Source organism: Carassius carassius, chromosome 1 (assembly GCF_963082965.1).
Source record: "Carassius carassius chromosome 1, fCarCar2.1, whole genome shotgun sequence".
Taxonomy (NCBI): domain Eukaryota; kingdom Metazoa; phylum Chordata; class Actinopteri; order Cypriniformes; family Cyprinidae; genus Carassius; species Carassius carassius.
Genome location: NC_081755.1, coordinates 22,208,460 through 22,225,652, shown reverse-complemented (window position 1 = coordinate 22,225,652; position 17,193 = coordinate 22,208,460). Strand labels below are relative to the sequence as shown.

The 17,193-nt window shown below is 39.4% G+C and overlaps 1 protein-coding gene across 1 annotated transcript in view; it reads left to right on the top strand.

Annotated features, from left to right (window-relative positions):
- Positions 1-5,351, top strand: part of LOC132141765 (glutamate receptor ionotropic, NMDA 2C-like) — a 69,528-nt gene extending 64,177 nt beyond the window's left edge. The window contains exons 10-13 of the mRNA XM_059551428.1: positions 1,088-1,248; positions 1,347-1,534; positions 1,611-1,843; positions 3,151-5,351. Of these exons, the coding sequence (XP_059407411.1) occupies positions 1,088-1,248; positions 1,347-1,534; positions 1,611-1,843; positions 3,151-4,737 (2,169 nt within the window). The 3' untranslated portion in view covers positions 4,738-5,351. The remainder of the gene's footprint in view (positions 1-1,087; positions 1,249-1,346; positions 1,535-1,610; positions 1,844-3,150) is intronic.
- The last annotated feature ends 11,842 nt before the right edge of the window (positions 5,352-17,193 follow it).

The window sequence follows — 17,193 nt, the reverse complement described above, 5'->3', positions numbered from 1 at the left end:
TTTTCAAGTAACTCATAAAGTAGCATTTTGTATGACCCCTCTTATTTTGGTAAATAACATTATGCAGATACTGAAAAGTCTATGTAAATTTATACATGTAATATTATATATTAGGTAAATTACATGGACGCGTCACTTTCAACAGGTGTGTCAAAACAAGTGCAGATACATAAACACCTAAAAGGAATTTTCTGCTCTACATTACTTTTTTGTAGTTAGCAGTAAACTTTTGGTGTGGTCAGGGCCACAGGACAGATGAAAGACAACGCTAATGCTGTCAGACGACAGCAAACAGACTTAGAATGAGGCATTCACTGGCACTGGAGTCAGCCAGAATACAATCATGTCCACTCGTTCCTTAGAGACTGTTCTCCTTCATTCACACCAGCAAGGTTACCTACATTACAGCACAATTATTCATGGCTTGAGTTCTGAAGTGCTGTCTTAGTGGCAGTATTACATGTATTTGATATTACATTAAGGACCCTTAATGAACACGGCCAGAATAATGTAAAAACTAAATGAGGAGAAATTTAGCAAGGGAAAAATAATACTGAAAATCCTTGGATGTTTGGTCCGGCGGCTGAGATAATTTCTCGTCTTTGTGAGGACAATCTGAGGTTCAAATATTAGAATATAAACAGAGCTGAGAATTAATTGACTGAGAAGCACTTGGGTGCTTGAGACAGAAAAGAGCATTGATGGCCCAGTGGCTTTTTTTCCCCCCTTCCTGAGGATCAATTTCAGTCATATTCTCACTTGGAATTAGATTGTATTTAATGTGGCATTTGCAGATACAGAATCGTGAGAATCCTTGGTGGAGGGCGAAGACGAAGGCTGAACCTAAAAATTACCATACAGAAATCCAGCTTAAAAGCAAAATCAATCACTTTCCAGCAGCGTAGCATTCCCAGCCAAAAGCCATTACAGGCATATCTAGCAGTCCTGGAATCTATTAACATGCATTAATCCTTAACCAAGTAACTCATCCAGGGATCTATTTTTACCACTTCTTTTACACTTGGACTGCACGTTGTTCACAAATATAAAATTTAACATGCTAACTTGTTGAAATCTTATCTTTCAGTTCCAGAAACCACAAGACCAATATCCTCCATTCCGGTTTGGGACCGTGCCCAATGGCAGCACAGAACGAAACATAAGGAGCAATTATCCTGAAATGCATTCCCACATGGTTAAGTACAACCAGAAAGGTGTGGAGGATGCGCTCAACAGCCTCAAAACTGGGTGTGTTTCCTGTAATTGTCTCTTGAAGCTTTGAAACAAATCTGTCTGCAGTATATTATCTTTTCCACTAACATGTATCGTTTCTGTACTGCTAACAGGAAGCTGGATGCCTTCATATACGATGCAGCTGTGCTTAACTACATGGCTGGTAAAGATGAAGGGTGTAAATTGGTGACAATTGGTAGTGGGAAGGTATTTGCAACAACAGGCTACGGTATCGCCCTTCAGAAAGAATCTCGCTGGAAGCGCCCCATAGACCTCGCTCTTCTCCAGTTCCTTGCTGATGGTAACTTCAAAAAAACATACTTTTGCTGGAGGAGCTCTGATTCAGAAGTCTGACGGAAATTTATTATGTATTACAGGTGACACTCAGAAGCTCCAGACAGTGTGGCTCACTGGTATCTGTCGTAACGAGAAGAAGGAGGTGATGAGCTCTAAGCTCGACATTGACAACATGGCCGGAGTGTTTTACATGCTTCTAGTGGCCATGGGTCTCAGTCTGTTGGTCTTTGCCTGGGAACATCTACTATACTGGAAGCTACGGCATTCTGTCCACAACTCTGAGCACTTGGACTTCCTGCTGGCTATTAGCAGGGTAAATTTAATGCCATCAATATTCTGAAATTATTCACTTTTAATCTTTGGTGTTAACAAATTGTTATGCTTAGAACAAGGTTACAAATCCAGAATGTAAATTAACCAATTCAAAATGATGCATTTGCAATCTTTTTATTTTATTTTATTTTTTCACCAAAGAAACTTGTAAGAACATGTAGCAAAATATTTCAACAAGAACATAGTGCAAATGAGAATTGTACAAAAAAGGTACCTTAGCAGAGACTTTAGCAACACACACATGTTGTGAAATTGATGTTGAGGGGAACTCTGGGCAGTTAACGAGCACAAAAAGTCAAGGAAAAAGCTGTTCAAATTAAATTAGGGTTTTAGGGTTATGGGCATAGCTGTCAAAGTCCCCTTTAAGTACATTCTTAAGCTTAACAAACTTGAAGACCACATTTAAAGGTAGAATATTACAAATGCATATGCAGCTGCTTTTCTGTTGGCTAATTACAGCCACTTTCAGAGATAACTATAATGCTGATAAACAGAGAATCTTATCAGTCACTGACAGTTCTCCGGGTAATTAACCACCCGTAAAATCAGCTAATATAATTTTTATGTGGTAAAAGTGAGTATGACTTTTAATTCATCTACTGTACGTCATTGCAGCAAACTTATAGCAAATCTTTTGCCATTCATTACCGTACTTTGTTTTCCAGTATTTTAAAACCTTTTCCAGTCAAAACATTAGGTACAGTATTGGGATGCACATTTCCATAATAACTGATGTGATGCCCATCTCAATGCACAGCCAATTATATGATACTTTAAAGATACATATGAAGCAGCTACCGATGAAATGCAATACAATTCACCCCTATAATGATGCATTGTGATGCATCATCACAATACGATGCGATGGAAAAAAATGCTAGTGGAAGATGCAGCTCTACCTCTGCCATGTAAATCTACATTTTATGTGACTCGCAGGACACGCATTATATATAAAATATTAGTTACTAATTATTGGTCAGTTTCTAAATAACAAAAGTTTAGCGCATCTACTAATAATTATACATTATTACTGGTGCAAATAAGTTAGAAATGATGCATCGTGATACAAATGCCAACTTGTACCCAGTGTACACTTTTTAAAATCGAAACATTGCATCAACTTTTATACCAATGCACCACTGTGAATCAGTGAATCTTACCATTCCTAATACAGTGGCTTTTAAGTAGATTGATTTTACTATATTGTGAGGTGAGAATTCTGTTTTCCATGGCACATAGAACTTTTAGGTGGATGCCAGCCTCATTTTTCTTATTTCTTCTCTGAAGGGAATCTACAGTTGCTTCAACGGTGTGGAGGACATTGACCGTAAAGGGAACATGCAGAGCCCAGATGTCACCACCAGTTACACTCAGGCCAACATGCTGAAAATGCTCCAAACCGCTAAGGACATTGTCTCATCTGCAAGAGTTGAAAACTCCCTGGACAATGCCACCAAGACCATCGAAAACTGGAGTCGACGTGATCCAGAGGCAGCCAGACCTAGCCTTCCTACCTGCCTCATAGGGACGGACTTCAGCCATAGCCGCCTGCCCTGCATCGCCAGTGTAATGGACAACCACTCGTACCCTCAAAACATGGATAGCACCACACAGCACTTGCTAGAGAAGCCTCACATGGGAACACGGCCTACCTCACTGCGCTACACTCTTCCCGCACGCACCACCCACCACCACATCTACGAACGAACACTACCCATATCTAGCCTCAGCAGTCCCCATATTGCCATGAGAGACCCACCACCTCCCACAGCCCCGAAACCCCACGTGTACGTGGAACAGTCCTGTCACCACCCTACCTCTCGCTACGTCTCTTACCGTGACTTTCAGGTACCAGACATCTTTGTGGAACACCAGGAACCTTCGGGAAGCCAAAAACAATATATGGCAGGTCTGGGTCGCAAAAAGAGGTCCCACAGCTACGTAGCAGCATCTCCGGAAACTGGCCGAAGGGGCGACTACGATGTTCCCCAGTCTTGTCTGGCTGAGCTCAAAAGCAACCACCTAGTGGAAAACCATTCCCATACCACACCCTGCATGAGAAGCCAATTCCAGAGACCTGGCTCTAGCTGTAACTCCTGCACGAAGCTGTATCTAGAACCGGAGATGGATGACGTGCCTCTTCTGGGGAAAGATAAAATGAACCGCCGCTCCTCTTTTCTCAGGGCCACATGGAGTGGTGACAGGATCCGGCAGCTGGATGAGAAGCCCTCCACCTCTGCATCCTCTACCAGTTGCATCAACATGCCTGATCTGTTCCCTCGAGTGGTGGTGAACAATCCCAAGCCTTCGAAGATGTACAGCAGCAGTGGTAACAACCTACGCTACAACATGGCTGTGGAGCCAGCCTATCTGGACCCAGCCCACATGGGCACCTACCCTTACAAGCCACAGAAGTTTAAGTACTCGAAGTCCATCCGCCTTCCTTCATACCGGGAGGCCATTCTAAAGAATACGGCAGCCCTTCGGCGCTCCTCTTCCACATTAGTGCACGGACACTATTCAACGTACCTGAACTCTTACACAGACATGCCAGTGTATTTGGGTCCTCTTCCGCAAGGACCTGCTCACTTCCATGAGCATTCCAAAGACACATGCCACCTGTTTCCATGTGTCAACCATTGCCCGGAAAATGCCGCTTTGGTTCCCCGCTTAGGCAGCAGACCTGTGTTTTACCAGAGCACTGCTGTTGGAGGCTACGAGGGGGCCAGGCGCTCAAACGAGGAGTCGTTGCACACTGTACCAGTCTCTTCCGTGCGCAGGGAGCACAGGCAGGTTCTAGTGGCACGGAACGTACACAGTCCCTATGCCCCACGGCCCTGGGGTAGGGTATCTAGCCTGGAGTCAGAGGTTTGAAGGCTTTTGAAGAGATCTCCAGAGACAGTTTCCCCCAAACAGTGAGGGAGAAACTCTGGGAACTGCTCAAAGAAGTCTGAAGATAAAGGTGGACTAGAGGTGGTAATCTCAGTGCAATAATACCCTCAGACAGCAGGGATGGGACGAGGGAATGTACAAGTGATTACTGTGGAGACTTGTTTCAGTATTAAAAAATATGAGTTGAAGTTGAAAAAATTAACTGTTCTTAATCTATAATCTATTGATTGTTATTTAAACTGTTTTTAAATGCAATTACACTCATTTCTCTGCAAACAATTGGATGTAGCATGTTTTAAGGCAGCTTTACAACCAAAAGGGTTTGAATTTAAAATCTGTTTTTTATTTATGCCAGGGGATTCAACCATTTTAAATCTGGAGAACCACTGGAGAATTTTATATCATAGCCACACAAAAATGTCTTCCAAGAATTTTTCTAAATCCAGAGGTTTGAGAAAGCCATTAAGTGTCCAATTTAGTCACTCCACCGATGTAATTCAGATCCGATTTCAATAATGGTGAAGAATTGATTTGCCATCTGTAGTTCCACTCTGTTTAATAAATGATGGGATGGCCTTGGGGCCAAATTAAAAGAACTACTGTCTTTGTCTCTTCTACAAAAGAAAAACCAAGTGAAACCAAGTGAAAACGATTCATCAAACAGCTGCATGGTTAAGTAATTTCTTATCTTGATGCATTGAACCAAACAAGTTAAATTTAAGATCTTACATCTTGCACAGACAATCTCCCAAAAGGCCTTGTGTTACCAATACAAGGTGCTTATCAACTGTGAAGTAATGGGGATTTATTTTTGAAATTCTAAAATAATTTCTAGTAAAACCAGTGATGAATAAATGAGAGGCTTGCTTTTACAAATCCACCCTAAGAATGAAACTTTTATAAAACAAGAACTAGCCATCAAAATGTACAACCTTCTGAAATATCATGCATTTTGTACTGGTAAGCAATGTTAAAGACACTATCCTTTAATTTTCTTGCTTCCTTAAAATCCATGGAAATATACAGCCTAGACAACCAATGTCTACAAAACACTGCATGGATACATACAGCAGCCATGTAAATGTATGCCAAGATTATATGTGACTAGAACGAAGAATGTTTCATGAATACAATTTCACTCTTCATTCGCTCTACATAGTGACAAATGCATTACTATTAATACTTGCCAAATGGAAAAACCATTACATCTGCAGATTCTGCTGCAGGACTCTGATATATCATTGCAGGGAATGCATGGACTGTATTAAAAAGGCATACACGGACACATTAAACAGCTGTCTTTTATTTGCTGACCTCCTGTTTTGAAGCAGACCATGGTGAAGTCGACGCATGGTGAGTAGGTCAAATGCTGACACAGTGTGCATGCTCTAGAGCAGGGGTTGGCAACCTACGGCACGCGTGCCAACAGTGGCACGCAGAGGGATAATCGCTGGCACGCAAGCAATAAGGAAAACTCTATAATGACGTACAGTTTGATGTAATAACTTCTCATAGTCACACAGCCTGTTAGGAGCTACAAATACTATTAAAGTGTGAGAATTAACTTGCATGGATGCATGTGCAAACACTGCACATACTAGGTGCTTCAGATCAAAGCCTCGGTCTAACAGCACTCGTCAATGCCAAAATGACTGAGATGGCCAATCAGATCAAAGTAGGCGGGGGGGAAATTTTCTGAAATATGGCCATTTTGAGAGAAAGAAAGTGGGGGGGGGGGGTAAATTGTCTCTCTCTGCAGACAATGAAGCGATTTTGCCCCTTTGTTGTTGAGAAATATAATGTAGCGATTCAGTATCGATTAATAAAAGTAGCGTGACAACACTCTGAATGCTACTTTTTGCACAGCACGATCTCAGATCTCTGTGTGCGAGTGGTGTGTGTTGTGTGTGTGTGTGTGTCTGTGTGTGCACGTTCATCAATTAAAGCAGTGCATTAACGTTGATTAAACGTTAAAAAAAGTTTTTTTTTATCGTATAATAAAAAATTGTGTATGTACCGTTTAAATACAGAATTATATCGGGGTGTGTGTGGGGGGGGGGGGGGGGCTGTGTTGGCACAGTGGTTAACCATAAAAATAAAAAATGGCACGTCATGCCGAAAAGGTTGCTGATCCCTGCTCTAGAGAGTGGTTTAATCCCTTTCACCTTCCTATGTCTTTAAGATGTGATGTGGGTTGCTAACATTCATCTTTCTTTTTGAGCACCGCTGTGGTTTTACCCATTCCTGAGAGCCCCAAGAGGACTAGAAGGGCTCCAGCGCTGGGCCTGTAAGTTGCAACGGTCAATATAATAATGGTTGGACAAATGGGCTGATTGACCCTGGGGAATAGTATGTTTAATTACGCCAACTTCGGATGATGCACATTTGGGCAGTGAGCCAATCAGCAGGGACATGATATTGAACTAAAGTCACCACAAGAACCAGGCTCTTGAATGAAGAATGAAACCTTGAACTCTCCTTATGGCAGTACCAGGGGTAGTTGTGTTGGTGGAGAGAGTTAGCACATGTAACAGTGTCATTCAAAGTTGCTGACAGAAGAAGCTTTCCATTAAGTGAGATTTGGTGTGGATGTGTGCAATTCATTTTTCCGGTCATTGTTATCAGAGCAAGTTTATCTGCCAACTTCCCAATCACAAGATTTACTGTCTCATCTCATAAAGAGAATGCAGTTGGCATGCAGAAACAATCTGAGGCTTATCCTCTCATCTCCACACTCCGATCTATGATGGTGTTTGTCTGAGCAACAACATGAATAATTGGACATTGGCAAACACTAGTCAGATGACTTTGGGGCTCATGAATGTACATGAGTGTGAGAGAAAGGCACAATGATAACTGGGACATGATGGATGGATCTGTTTCATCAGGTCCTGCTCAGCCCCTCTGATGGGCGGAGTTTCAGGGAAGAGTGGGCGTGGCTGAAGAGCAGCAGTTTAAGGCTTTAAAGATGACCGCTGAAGGAAACAAACGACATCAATATTGAAAGCCCTTCACTGCTGAGATTTATCAAAGCTTGATGACAGATCTGTTCTTTGGGCGATCAATTTTAAGCCTATATGAGCTATAATTTTTCATAACCGCAGGTGAATAATGGTTTCGAGGGGGCTTATTTAATTGTATCTAATAAGAAAGGTGGGTTTGTTGACATGGCAGATCATACAATGTCATTAAGGCTGTGATCAATGAATGCTGAATTCTGTTAAACAAAGTGAAGCAAAGGAAGATTTTGAGATTGTAGATGCGCACCAGGAACCACTGGGTGGTATAAACTGATTTATAGCTGCATATCGTCGTCAATGTAAACATACTTTGTTGTACAATACATGTTTCTGAACCAAACCAAACAAAACTTATTTCTCTTCATAAATTTTTTCGGTTTGGTATATTACCTCTATATATAAGCTTTTTAAGCATCAATACTGAATCTAGGCTATAACACACAAGCAGACCGTATGAGCCAGACACTATCGCATTAATGCAGGTAGTAAAGACCTCATCAACAATCTGCTTGGCATCCACCCAGGTTCCAACAGTCCCCGGCTGCAAACTATAAGAACTGCCATTTCCATGTGCATTGGCATGTGCCTTGATTTTGTGGGCAGATGCCATGACATCTTGGGGAGCTCATCAGTGTGCACCATGAGTGAGATGGCACATGGGCAGTTAAGCTGGTGTCAATGCAGCGAGCAGGGCAGCGGCAGATTGTGGACCATGATGGCCTCTGATCTTCATCATCCATTACTTTACGGGTGTGCAGATGGGTCTGGCTCCCATTGGGAGGTCCCTCTCTGCTGGTCACTCAAATGGACTTTCACATCTCTCATGGGTGGTTAGAGATGAGCTGTTTGGATAATGGATAAAATGGCTCGACAGATTACAGAATGAAAACTATTCATGCATTTTGTGAGGAAAATCTGAATGGTGTATGCATGTGAAAAATCCAGCACAATGCAATGAGTGTTGCTATGCATTCGATAAGTTCTGAGAAGTGTTAAAAAAAATGTTTTTTCAAGTTTTTGTTTTAATTACATCAATTTTAGTAATAGCGTCATGTTATATTCAGTCATTTTAGTCATTGGAATGTTTAAACGAGTGTAAAATTAAACCAAATGTAAAGATTGTATATACTATTTTAAACATGCATCAATATTTAACAAAATCGACGTAAAAACTTGCCTTGTTATGAAGTCTTCAGACTTTAACTGTCCATATTTAAGTGCTACAGTAGCAAAACTATAAATCTATATAATAAGACTATATAATAAGACTATAATCATATTTTTTATCATTGGACAAAAATATATCTTTGTTGATGAATATTTATGTCAGTAATGTCAAGTTCTAGGTCATTTCGTGTGCACCATATACAGTATGTTATTCCATTCTATTTTCTGGGAGTCATTCCCAAAATGAACCATTTCTCAGATTCCGTGGTGTTGGGATTCAAAAGTGGATTCTGTGTTCAGTACCCTGATTTCCAAACTACACGTCCCAGAAGAGCCCTATACTATGGCTCCCCTAAGGAGTGAAACTTTGTGTTCTCTCGCAAAAGCTAAAAGCATTTTTGCTCCCACCTCACATTATTTCCATAACAGAAGTTTTACAAGTGAATACAAAGTTTCTCTTGGGAACATAAAAGTACAAAAGCACTGAATCAAAATGTGATTAAAAAAAAAAAAAATCACAAGAATGTGGAAAGATAACAAATAGACTTCTTGATTCACTGGAAATGACTCTTGGAATCGAAAAATGAGGAATCAGAATCAGAACAACACTAGATATGGTCCGTCCATCAAAGTTCGAGATTTTTTTTCAGTCAAGGCCATTATCACAGTGTGTTACACCAGATTGAGTCATAACATCAATTTATTAGCATTATACTTCTTTAGGGATTATTCTTTGCTTCTATGACTGGGCAAACTGGCAAACTGCCATCCAATGAAGCGACACATTGTCGCTTAACCAGCAGTTCTACCAATTAAGCACTTGAAGAGCTTGTTCTGATGTATTGAATCTGAGAGGTGCCCTAGTGATCTTCTGTCATCTCATCATGTGTTAATTGTATGATACTCCTATATGCCAAGAGCTAAACACACACACAGTAATTGATTCTTCATACAGAGAGCAGCTATGAAACAGCATTCCCTTCATATCCTCGCCCTGAATAAATTACCTCACACTCCATAAATTTTCCCAGATGTTAAGAGTCACCTTGAGAATAGCTCTCCGGATCCTATCAGTAGAGGAGGATTGTGCGAAGAAAGAGAGAAATGGCTTGAGGCTTGAGAGAGGCAGTGCAAATCCAGCAGACAACACAAAATGAAGACAAAGATTAGAACTGCATGCTAATGCAAAGCATGTGTACACATATATTCACAAGCAAGCTGCCAATCTGATGCTTACATTTGATACAATCTTTTTTTTTTAAATGCACTAAATGAAGTGCATGAAAGTAAAACTTAAAACCATGAAAAATGATCTAAAATGTACAATACAAGTTAATGACATCCTCAGTCAGGATGGAAACTATCAAATTATCTCATCTGCCATAATAATGGAATCTCTTTGAATTACATTTAATTTGGGGTTTTTTTCTCAGCAAATACTGATATGTGAATAATTGAAATTAATTTGATTAATTATTCTGCATATGGTGTAATTAAATTGATTACATTATTTAATCAATTGACTGCCCTACTTCACAATAAATCAGTGAAGACAGTGAGGTCAGAGCAAATGAGCTTTTCTAATATTTCCAAAAATGTCCTCTTCATTTCTCATGCAAATAGAGCATGAACATTTCTTGGCAACACACTGGTACTAATTTATATCATGTCTTCCAGGGTTTGAACTGTCGGCTTATCAGCCCAGACCTTTAGCCAGTGAATCATCACTACACCTCTATGAAGGCTAAAGTTATATGGACTATGGAGGATAAATTTGTAGGCAATAGTCAGAGCATACATACTATTTTAAAGAACAGTTCACCCAAAAAAGAAAAAGAGAATTCTATCATCATTGACTCATCCTCAAGTCATTCCAAACCAGTTTGTCTTCTGCGGAATGCAAATTTAGATATTTAGACGAATGTTCACACTACCCGTTATATACAATGAAAGTATATAGTGACCAGGGCTGTTTAAAAAAATCACAAGAATAAAATCACCATAAAAGTAGCCTAGCAAATACAACCCGAATTCCGGAAAAGTTGGGACGTTTTTTAAATTTTAATAAAATAAAAAAACGAAAAGACTTTCAAATCACATGAGCCAATATTTTATTCACAATAGAACATAGATAACATAGCAAATGTTTAAACTGAGAAAGTTTACAATTTTATGCACAAAATGAGCTCATTTCTATTTTGATTTCTGCTACAGGTCTCAAAATAGTTGGGACGGGGCATGTTTACCATGATGTAGCATCTCCTTTTCTTTTCAAAACAGTTTGAAGACGTCTGGGCATTGAGGCTATGAGTTGCTGGAGTTTTGCTGTTGGAATTTGGTCCCATTCTTGCCTTATATAGATTTCCAGCTGCTGAAGAGTTCGTGGTCGTCTTTGACGTATTTTTCGTTTAATGATGCGCCAAATGTTCTCTATAGGTGAAAGATCTGGACTGCAGGCAGGCCAGGTTAGCACCCGGACTCTTCTACGACGAAGCCATGCTGTTGTTATAGCTGCAGTATGTGGTTTTGCATTGTCCTGCTGAAATAAACAAGGCCTTCCCTGAAATAGACGTTGTTTGGAGGGAAGCATATGTTGCTCTAAAACCTTTATATACCTTTCAGCATTCACAGAGCCTTCCAAAACATGCAAGCTTCCCATACCGTATGCACTTATGCACCCCCATACCATCAGAGATGCTGGCTTTTGAACTGAACGCTGATAACATGCTGGAAGGTCTCCCTCCTCTTTAGCCCGGAGGACACGGCGTCCGTGATTTCCAACAAGAATGTCCAATTTGGACTCGTCTGACCATAAAACACTATTCCACTTTGAAATAGTCCATTTTAAATGAGCCTTGGCCCACAGGACACGACGGCGCTTCTGGACCATGTTCACATATGGCTTCCTTTTTGCATGATAGAGCTTTAGTTGGCATCTGCTGATGGCACGGCGGATTGTGTTTACCGACAGTGGTTTCTGAAAGTATTCCTGGACCCATTTAGTAATGTCATTGACACAATCATGCCGATGAGTGATGCAGTGTCGTCTGAGAGCCCGAAGACCACGGGCATCCAATAAAGGTCTCCGGCCTTGTCCCTTACGCACAGAGATTTCTCCAGTTTCTCTGAATCTTTTGATGATGTTATGCACTGTAGATGATGAGATTTGCAAAGCCTTTGCAATTTGACGTTGAGGAACATTGTTTTTAAAGTTTTCCACAATTTTTTTACGCAGTCTTTCACAGATTGGAGAGCCTCTGCCCATCTTTACTTCTGAGAGACTCTGCTTCTCTAAGACAAAGCTTTTATAGCTAATCATGTTACAGACCTGATATCAATTAACTTAATTAATCACTAGATGTTCTCCCAGCTGAATCTTTTCAAAACTGCTTGCTTTTTTAGCCATTTGTTGCCCCCGTGCCAACTTTTTTGAGACCTGTAGCAGGCATTAAATTTTAAATGAGCTAATTAAGTGGATAAAAGTTTAAAATTTCTCAGTTTAAACATTTGCTACATTATCTATGTTCTATTGTGAATAAAATATTGGCTCATGTGATTTGAAATTCCTTTAGTTTTCATTTTATTAAAATTTAAAAAAAACGTCCCAACTTTTCCGGAATTCGGGTTGTAGTATGCACTGTATGTCAAAGTCATATGATAACAAACTGAGATCGAAGTCAATTGTGCATGTGGACATTGAAACTTGGAGCTACAAAAGCTCTATCCCTCACAGCCTCGGTTTTATCCATGACAAATGAAACATGGCGTCTACTCTGATTAAAGTCTATGTGGAGCTTCTTCGGAAGATTCCCGCTGATGTCAGCATCGATTGATTTCCATTTGCATAGCATAAGCATGAAATCTAATTACTGCCCGCTGTTATCATCTCTGAAGTCCACGCTCTCGTTATTGAAAGCATTGTAGGGTAGGGTAGGTTCCTGGAAACCATTAGCAGAGTGTTACAGGAAACCCTAATGTCCTTATGTGGCACTGATGCCTAACGCCGAGGCCACCAACTGTTTCAGGTCATGTGACGGAGCCTAACGCCAGGAATACGTCCAGCTGCTTTGGGACACTGGGTTTAATCCCTTTGAGCGTGGCAGAGCGTGGACACATACATACATATATACATGTGGGTGAACATATGTATCTACTGATGAACTGGGTTGGGCTGGAGAACTAGTGAAAGAAATCCTCCTCCCTTCAGCTTTGTGTTCCCTTTCTTCCAAGTGACACACACCTCCTCCCTGTTGTGATCATTACCAAGATCTCTCATTAATTGTTTCCAAGGAGGACACAGAGGAGAATATCACATGTTTCTATCACTTCTGATTCCTAATTAGTTGTTCATTCCATGTGAACAACATTTGTTTTGTTGTATTGTGTTTTTTATTGGGGTTATTCCTGTTATGCAGTTCTTTTTGAACTCTGTAACTTTAAAAAATGGAACATGATGTCACTACTTGGAGGATGATGTCATTATGGACTATTAGAAATAGGAACATTGTCTGAAGACCAAACAATAAAGAGCAACAATAAAAGCATTTATTTATTGACTTCACTGATGGAAAAAATGGAATTTGGTTCGTACATGCACAGCAAAGTAACCAAACATGATGCGGAATTCTAATTCTGGATACAAATGAGCTTTGGTGAATGGGAAGACAAATAATGAGCAAATTTTGTGACGCATTATTCCTTTAAAGGCTTAGATCACCCAAATATGAAAATTAGCCCATGTTTTATTCACTCTACAAGGTGACACTTCTGGTAACACTTTGCATGAAGCCTGTATTTATAATACATTATAAGGGTATTCTTAAGGCATTATAATGAATGTATAATGCGTAAAAAAAAAAAGCCTTATAATATGTTGTGGAATCTCATGAATATTCATAAGAACAGTTTTAATATATTATATTTACTTATTTGTGGTTATAGAGTATGATGATTTATACTGTGCAGATCTGCACAGTATTTGTAGAAAATCAGATTGTTAAAAGGATTCCTGAAGGATTGTGTGACTGGAGTAATGATGCATAAAAATTAAGTTTGAAAGTCAGCTTTGATTGTTCCTAATAAACTGTTTAAAGGCAGGGTAGGTAAAAAAATGTATAAAAAACTTTTTTTTCCAAATTTGTTTAAACTTTATTTATTTATCAATACATAATTAAAATGTAAGTACTCTGAAAAAGAAAGTATAAAAATTGAGTGTCTGTAGACATCTCACGACTGTTTTAAAGACAGCTCATTATTTCCATTCACTCCACCCCCTCCCTTCTGGGCTCCTATAGATTATTTATCGTCTCTACTACGGCTCGCTAAGTAATGTTATGTTAGCTACATTACGCAGCTACGTGTGCTAATGACACATGCTTCATGAAAAAATAAACAAAAAAATATGTATGATCAAAATACAAAAAGAAAGATTTACCTGTCCAGCAGAAATAAAGCCATCAAGGAGTCACTTTTCAGCCCCTTGAGTTCCCTCAGTTCTCGCCATCGCTGGAAAGCCACGCTGATATTAACTCGCGTTTTATTTCTTTGTTTATCCAAAGACTTTTTGTTCATTGCCTTTTCTTGTACTGTTACTGTCTTCCTTTTTTTGCCTGGTTTGCCTTCACTAACTGCATAGGCCGGTACTGTGAATTTTGCTTGCTGTTTCTCTGCCATTGTTTTGGTATTCCTATGATCCATGCCTCTTGAATTCCTCAAATCAAACGTGCACGCGCAAGTGGGCAGGTCATGTGTGGCAAAAGGGTGGTTGCCATGGTTGCGAGAGAGTGACAGTCGCCTAAGCCAATCCTATGTTTCGTCCCGAAATGGAAATAATGAGCTGTGTTTAATACAGATCTAGAGTCACTCGATTTTTATACTCTTTTTATCAGAGTACTTACATTTTAATTATGCATTGATATATATAGAAAGTTTAAACAAATTTGGAAGAAAGTTGTTTATACATTTATTACCTACCCTGCCTTTAACTGCTCCCCCAAGTGGATATTAAATTATGTTGTGGGATAATTAAATATATTCTAAATACACTACAAACATAAAATTATATACATTTATTTTGTCCTCACATTCTTTCTTGTAACTCCTCCCTCTCAGTGACACACAGCTGACTGAACGGCTCATTATGCAGCTCATTATGCAGGCCTTTGTCTTCTCAGGTGTAAATCACAATGATATTCATGATAGTTGACACCTACTCGCATATGACTTCTACCAACAAAAAGTTTCTTAGAAAATTTAAATCAATATATTGTTTTCTGTAAGTGGGTAAACAAGATGATTTTCACAATTTAGAAAGAAAAATTCTAGGCTACAAGCTCCAGTTCTCAAAAATCCCGGGAACCATTGTTCTGTATGTTTTATTGCCTTATTCAAGTGATTTTACATTTTTAGTTTTTCACTAACCACACATAACATTTTTTTTTCTCAAAAACACAGTCATGTACATACATGCTGCTCACATATTTTTATAGCCGAGTTTGTGCTGATTACAGTGAGATTAGACTTTAGCCATTTAGATGTTTATAAGCAACTGAAAAAAACACAAATGTCAGGGCATGACAAAACTTCATCAGGCCCCAAAAATACCCTTAGACCTCAGAGGGTTAAAATGATACAACAAAGGATAATAATATGGAAAAAACCAATAAAATGGAATTAGCAATCTAATCAATATTCCTGGAGAAATAGAAAAATGCAATCATTCAAATTTGACCCTATGTCCCCTTCATATTGAAAAGTTATAAGATTTCTATCAACAGCTGTATGTTTAATAGTTTGTATAATACATTTTTAGACAGATGGGTATGATAATGTACTATACAGCAGAAATTACATGTTCAAATTCTGATCTTCAGTGTAGCGTATCAGACCCGAACCAGATAAATTAAAGTTTCGATCAGGAGCATGGTTGAAACATGAGGAGCCGAATTCCACAGAAAGGCCACAGGATGTTGTAAATCAAATCCATGTGCCAGTCAGTCTCAAGCAAGCTAACCAACCAACTCTTTCACAGAGCAACTTTCAACATTAACACCATTAGAACAATTATTGACAATTTTTGAGAATGGCACAGAGACGGTCTTTTATAGATGTAGATGCCCAAAAATGAACTCAAAAAGACTTATAAATGAATATCAGTCCATTGCTTCACTCCATATTCATTTATATGTAACCTACACATTTGACTATCATGTTTCTAATCACTTATTGTGCATGTATTTTTATAACTATTGAATAGCTTAAGGATTCATATTCCTATTTAGTTTGTTTTTGAATCTGCTTGCTTGAAACGTTTCTGACCATCAGTTATTTGTCAAATGTATCATTCTTGTTATAGGAATCATGTCCAAACTGATACCCTACAACAGCAGGAAAATTCGGACCACGTGATTGATAAGATAACATATGATTTATCTATGGGGGTGGAGAAACATCGCAACACCCCGAACAAAGAAAATATCTAGTTGGTCAAGACAGCATTTGAGGTGTGACCGAAAGGCCAGTTTAAAAACTCAGGACACCATCAAATTTAGCTTTTTATCTTTTGCTTTTAGTCATCACTGTTAGCATTCTTTGAGCGTGGTTCCAGCGTACGTCGGCCTGCACGCCTGCTGCTATTTGATGATGAGAAGAAACGCCACCTAGTCTCGTCAAACTTTACTTCTTTTCTTTTCCATTTGAGTTTCGTGTTCTGAGTTAAGTTTTGTAATGCCGTGTCTAACCTCGACTGCCCGTTCAACTTCAACCAGCCCACACAACTCTGCATCTTCAGCCAACGCCCAACCACGGGCTTCCCAAGACGTCACTTCAACGACTACTGAACTTCCAGCCAATCAGCGACATCGGAAACCCCCTTTCAACGACAACTTTACACAGGAGACGCAAGTAGTACCTCCAGACTCGGATTTGTACTGGTGTATCTAATATAATTTTAACCTCATTGAGGAACTCAATGCGAGGGTTAATTAAGTGATTGATGGCTGTTCATGTCTATGCAATTTCACGTATTGCTGTAAACTTGGGATTCCACATTTCCATTCTCTTAAACTCATCTTTCCCTAACTTTCGATCTTCCTGCAACTTGTGTGAATGTGTGAGTGCGTGCGTTTATGTGCTAGATTAGTTTATATGTCTTAGATTTATCTAATAAAGCCTTAATTATATTGAAAAGAGAAGTATCTTGTGTTTTGTGCTTACAAGTTAATGTCTTAAACTGCCGATCTTGTTACTGTGC